This window comes from Heliangelus exortis, chromosome 13, assembly GCF_036169615.1.
Source record: "Heliangelus exortis chromosome 13, bHelExo1.hap1, whole genome shotgun sequence".
Lineage (NCBI taxonomy): Eukaryota > Metazoa > Chordata > Aves > Apodiformes > Trochilidae > Heliangelus > Heliangelus exortis.
The window spans coordinates 17,679,894-17,685,893 of NC_092434.1; the positions used below are offsets into that span (position 1 = coordinate 17,679,894).

Genomic DNA, 6,000 nt, shown 5'->3' on the forward strand with positions numbered 1-6,000 from the left:
TGCTCTAACTTTTCTTTCAGTAACACATTTCACATCCTGAGGCCTACAAAAGCTCCAGGTTTTGTTTATGCCTGGCTGGAACTCATCTCCCATCGGATATTTATTGCAAGAATGCTGGCACATACACCACAGCAGAAGGTGTGGCTGCAGTTTATCTCTTCTGAATTAAAAAGCTCACATACATGGATGCTTATCTGGTGTGGTGCTGTTTCACATCTCTCCAAGTGCACTTGTAGCATGGCTGTTCTGTTTTTGTTGTCTTCCATATTCACAGTAACCTAACTGCATGGAGGAGAGTCTTTGTGGCAATAAGCTATGGAACACAGAGTGAACTGAATTTAATAAACATGCCTTTGTCAAGGTCTGGAAGAGCTGTAAGCCTAGACCAAGTACAGTCAGCTCCACCTGGCATGTTGAGTGTTCTGGAAACACCCAAAAAACATACAATGTGCAGCTAAAGGCCTTGAAACGAGCTGGAGTGCACTGGCTGCCAGAGTTAGCAGTAGGACATAACTTCAGTCCAGGTTTTTCTGAAGACTAATCTAATCATAGCTTTGAAATTAAGATAACTGCTCGTTGTTGCACATTTTCCATGTGTTCTTTTTTTCTTGACAGGGTTGGCCTATGTATGCCCAGTTACTGATTGATCTTTTCAAGTACTTGGCTCCTTTCCTTAGAAATGTGGAACTCACCAAACCTATGCAAATTCTTTACAAGGTAAAAAAAAAAAAAAAAAAGCTGCTTCCAGCCAAAGTTGTCTGAGAGTAAAGGTGTTCTGGTATAAAAATAGGATTTACTGCTCTTCTGTAATGTGTATCTTAGATTTAAATGCAAATCTGGTGTGGGACAGAAACCAGCCAACTTCCCAGATGATTTTTTTGCAGTTAATGTTAACCACATAACATCAAAGGGTGGCTGTGCAAGCTTTTGGGCAGGTTCAACATTTTCACACCTCTTTTATATTTTTATTTCACAGGGCACTCTGCGTGTGTTGCTGGTCTTGTTGCATGATTTCCCAGAATTTCTTTGTGACTACCACTATGGGTTCTGTGATGTGATCCCACCTAACTGTATCCAGCTAAGGAATCTGATCCTGAGTGCCTTCCCACGGAACATGAGGCTTCCAGACCCTTTCACCCCCAATTTAAAGGTACAACTTAATTTTATGAGTTTGCTAATGGGAAGCTTTAATGTTCCAAAGACTCTTTATCCAGTTGTTTTGGTGATGACTGGAATTGGGGAACAGTTTAACTAATATTTCAATTAATGTGACCATTAACAGGTAATTCAAAACTTAAAGTGCCATATTCAGCAGCTAAGAAAAGAGCATTTTTTTGAAGCAAGTAGATATGAATTAGGTTCATAATGCTTCACATCAGACAGTTTTCATGCAGAGCAGGATGCAGTCCTTGTCCTGCATGACATCTGTTGTGGTTGGATGCATAAAGCTTCATGGGCACCTTTAACTTGCTTGCAAGGTTTGTGCAGGCTCCACCCCACAGGACAGGCTGTTGAGACTTGTGTTACACAAGAACTGCATCAAGAACCTCACTTTTGCATGGAAAACCAGAGTTTTTCTGTTTCCAGAGCAGACTGAATTGATGATGTCCCTAGATCTGGCTGACACACAGCCACAGAGCAACAGTTTCTTTAGCCTTTTACTGTCTCATGTGTTGCCAAAAAACCAGACTACTAAGGCAGTCCTTGTGTCTTTGCTGTTTGAAAGTTCAGCCAACAGTAGTTCTCTCAGTTTTTTGTTCAGCTCATGCTGAATTGTCTCATTTGTGCTCCACAGGATGCATGGTTCCTGCAGTACAGTTACCTAATTGTTGAAGAGCTGGTATTTGAGCACTAGGAAATTGTAAATAATTCTTGATGAGAAACAGGGATGCCTTGTTTTGAAAATCATGGTTAACCACCCTTCTGAAGCAAGCATCTTGCAAAATGGGGAGAGACTTTGAGAAGTGGTGATGCTACCTGATTAAATCCCTGGGCATATGCCAGTTTCTTAATCATGGAATGATTTAGAAGCAAACTTTCTCACACCTCTGAGCCATTGTCCTGTTATTCTCCCTTGCCTGAGCTGTGCAGGCTGATGGCAGCAAAGCTGCAAAAACTCAGCACTTTTTGAGACTAAAGGTTGCTCTTGACTCGGGTGGATGTTTGTACTTTTCTAAATTACCAAACTTTGAGTGCAGACAGGGAGACTTCAAAGGCTGTGGTGACTGAATTCCCTTGTGGCCTTTGCCCTTTGATTCTTTTATCCTCTGCTCTCAGTTCTCTGAGGCACTCCTCTAACAAGCTTGTACATTAGAGACCAAGTTTCCTCTGAAATCTGCACAAGTTTAGAGATTCATTTGCATTGCTGGGGGAGATAAAATGATCAACAGCAGTAGTTGATGTAATTAAACTTAATGTTGACTTTGGCAGTTGGTTCCTTTAGAGATTTGCTTGTGGTTTTGGCTGAGTGGGGTTTCTCTCAACAGGTGGACATGTTAAGTGAGATCAACATTGCTCCACGAATCCTCACCAATTTCACTGGAGTGATGCCACCTCAGTTCAAGAAAGACTTGGATTCCTATCTCAAAACTCGGTCTCCAGTCACTTTTTTGTCAGACTTACGCAGCAACCTACAAGTGAGTGGTGTTTGCTTTCCTTGGATGCTGAATTTAATCAGTGCAGGACAAATTATCTCCCTGGCTGAGTCACCCCCCCCCTCCTTCTAGGAATGTAAGCATGCATTCCAGGCAGGAAAGCCTAAGAAAATGCACATTTCCCCAAATAATGCTTCAACTACTCCTTAGCAGGATGTTTAAGTGTGTGTTAAGTTTCAGCCAGGTGAAATTTAAAAATGTTGACTAAAGGACCCCTAAAATGATGTCATTTATAAACAGTTTTGTCTATGTGAGCTGCCACATGGTTATCTAAAACTTGAAGTCTTCTGCTTGCATGTTTCTAATGCCCAAGCCTGCAAATCTTGAGTGAAGGATGTAGTCAGAGCTGTTTCCATCAGAGCTGTTTCCATCAAGCTCCCTTTTTTTCCCCCTTGGCTACTGGGATGAGGAAAAGCCTGGAAAAGCCTTGTGGCTTTTCCATCACATGACTCCAGTGCTGTTTGCATGGGCATTGTCAGAGGTTCACAGGGAGCTTACTGAGCTTGATGGTGTTTTTTTTAGAATCTGATTAATTTTTTACTCCAAATAGATTCATTGTTACAGAAATCTGGATCTGCACGTTAAAACTTGAGGGGTAAAAAAGGCAAAGTAGCTAAAACTCAGCTCAGGATTTAGCCAGCAACATTCAGTATGTCACATGGCTTGGCTTAAAACAGACTTCAGGACTGAAGTTGGACATTATTAGAAAATGGACACTTGCACAGATTCTGTGTTTCAGCCACCTCTGACACTGCTGGGGAATTCAGACTGCCCTTCCCTGATTGTTTTATTTTTTTTCCTCTCTTTTTGGAAGGGGGCATAAAAACAGTCAGTCCTTTGCTGCTTTTAACTATATTCATGTAGCGGGGAGATTACAAAAAGCAGCTCAGTGCCAAATTGAACTGATGGATCTAAGTGTGTTGTTGTCTGTGTAACCTCAAAGCTCCTTGGATGCTGTTGTTGTACACCTTGTACCTTCCACTGCTTGATGAGTACAGCATGTTAAATGCTTTTTTTTTTTTTTTTTTTATCTTTGCTATTAGGTCTCAAACGAGCCTGGCAACCGCTACAACATCCAGCTGATTAATGCCCTGGTGCTCTACGTAGGGACCCAGGCTATTGCACACATCCACAACAAAGGCAGCACCCCCTCCATGAGCACCATCACCCACTCAGCCCACATGGACATCTTCCAGAATTTGGCAGTAGACCTGGACACTGAAGGTGAGCTGGAAGTGGTTGTAGTCCCCGCGATGTAGAATTTCACAGCAGGTTGTCTTGAGCTGTGAGAAATAATACAAAATAATCTCTCCCTGGAGTGAATTCAGAGTGTGTCATGCTACTAGGGTATCAAACTGAATACAGGAGCAGTATTAAAATGTTCAGGGGAATAAAAAATACGTGGAGTGAAAAGGAAATAAATTGACTGCTCTGTTAGCTTGGCTTGACGAGGCTTTTTCATGTCTTAGGACTGTCTTGTACAGGCTCAGAAACCTTAACCTTAAGCAGCACTGCTTGCTGCTTTACTCCTTTTTTTTCCTGTGTGTAAGAAGAACTTCTGTGCTTGCTGAACACTCTCTTGCAGGTCGGTACCTTTTCTTGAATGCCATTGCCAATCAGCTGAGATACCCCAACAGTCACACCCACTACTTCAGCTGCACCATGCTCTACCTGTTTGCTGAGGCCAACACTGAGGCAATCCAGGAGCAGATCACCAGGTGAGAGGGAAGGCATTTAACTTGCCAGCATCCAGCTTTTCATTTCTCTGTGTGTTTTGGATCTTCTGAGTTCTCACTCTTCTTACTTTTGGATTTCAGGGTTCTTTTGGAACGACTGATTGTAAATAGGCCTCATCCCTGGGGTCTCCTTATTACTTTCATTGAGCTGATCAAAAACCCAGCATTTAAGTTCTGGAACCATGAGTTTGTTCACTGTGCTCCAGAAATTGAGAAGTGAGTATAACATAACCACAAAAAAAAAAAAAAAAAAAAAGACAGTCTTCCTGAAACAGGGACTGAGATGTACTTTGAGTTTTTGGTGCTTCATAATCAGAAGCACCATTTGGTGCCACAAAAACACTCCTAATGCTGCCTTGCTTCTGTGTCCAGGTTGTTCCAGTCAGTTGCACAGTGCTGCATGGGGCAGAAGCAGGCCCAGCAGGTGATGGAAGGGACTGGTGCCAGTTAGATGAGCTGCACCTCCTGTTGTAAACGTGCCAGCCTGGAGGTCCCCGTCCCACTGACTGACAGAAGACTCTGTAAGGCTCCTCCTGACCTTCCCAGCCCCCTTCACTGGGTACATGCAGCAGCAGACCCTGGGTGAAAATCCTCTGTGGGCACGTTCCAAAGTTTGAAACAAATTTTTGACTTTTGGCCAAAATTCAGAAGATGCTGTGAATATCATTTTGAACGAACTGGTGTAAATACAAGGAGCAGAAACGTTTTGTCTGGACTTTTGGGTTTGTGCAAACTGTGTAAAAGGCAGGTGGGTAACTGTTGCCTGTCCAGCTTGTAATAAAGGGGCAGCTGCTGATGCCAAGCACTTGTCTGGGGCAGACCTCCTTGTCCTGACATTCCCAGACTCCCAAAGAATATTGAAAAGCCAGTTATAATATTATGTAACTTATTTTTCTTTATGTGGATGGGGGACCTTTAAATCACTAAGTTGTTTTACAAAAAAAAAAAAAAAAAAAGAAAAAAAAAAAAGAAAAAAGTGGATGTGTTTGGAATATGGGAATACTATGGAGTAGGGGAGGGGTGAGGGAGGGGTTGGAGCTCAGAGTTGCTTTTCCTCCCCACCCTCATCAAATGCTGACAGACAGCAAGTGGAGCAGCAGTCAGAATGCCTCCTTTCTGTTGGAGAAGACACACCTCAGGCCCTTTGGGAGAGGGTCAGCTGTTTTTAGTAAAGAAACCAGAGACCAGGCCTATAGCTTTTTTTTTTTTTTTCCTTTTTTCTTTTTTTTTTTTTTTTTTTTGACACTTGTAAATTTTGGAAAGGGGGTAGGGGTGGCTTAAATCTAGACCTTTTCCCACCTCCCACCCTATGACCACACAGTATAAGTTTGTAAAAAAAAAAAAAAAAAAAAAAAAAACCAAAAAAGAAAAAAATAACATAAAACCCAAAGGACCAATACAGCCCATTTTGTAAGGATTTTGAATGTTTTGTAAAGTATTGGTCCATGTGTTGTATTTTGTAGCCTTTCTAGTTCTTGGGCTTTAGTTCTCCCACTTCTTGTATGTATGCATCCTGTAGTTACACATTAAAGTCATGACATGCAGCACGTGCCCCTGTGCTTATTCTCTCCAGCTCCATCCTGCCTGGCCACTGGATGTCTTTCCAAGTC

At 42.2% G+C, this 6,000-nt stretch overlaps 1 protein-coding gene across 12 annotated transcripts in view; it reads left to right on the forward strand.

Annotated features, from left to right (window-relative positions):
- CNOT1 (CCR4-NOT transcription complex subunit 1) overlaps nucleotides 1-5,774 on the forward strand; it is a 68,466-nt gene extending 62,692 nt beyond the window's left edge. For 7 of the 12 annotated variants that reach the window (XM_071757130.1, XM_071757137.1, XM_071757125.1 and 4 more), the window contains 8 exons: nucleotides 21-138; nucleotides 616-717; nucleotides 977-1,150; nucleotides 2,487-2,636; nucleotides 3,698-3,878; nucleotides 4,240-4,372; nucleotides 4,472-4,606; nucleotides 4,763-5,192. In XM_071757130.1, the coding sequence (XP_071613231.1) occupies nucleotides 21-138; nucleotides 616-717; nucleotides 977-1,150; nucleotides 2,487-2,636; nucleotides 3,698-3,878; nucleotides 4,240-4,372; nucleotides 4,472-4,606; nucleotides 4,763-4,841 (1,072 nt within the window). In that variant the 3' untranslated portion in view covers nucleotides 4,842-5,192. Of the gene's footprint in view, nucleotides 1-20; nucleotides 139-615; nucleotides 718-976; nucleotides 1,151-2,486; nucleotides 2,637-3,697; nucleotides 3,879-4,239; nucleotides 4,373-4,471; nucleotides 4,607-4,762 lie in introns of those variants that run through there. The other 5 variants (XM_071757135.1, XM_071757133.1, XM_071757132.1 and 2 more) reach the window with 2 other exon arrangements.
- The last annotated feature ends 226 nt before the right edge of the window (nucleotides 5,775-6,000 follow it).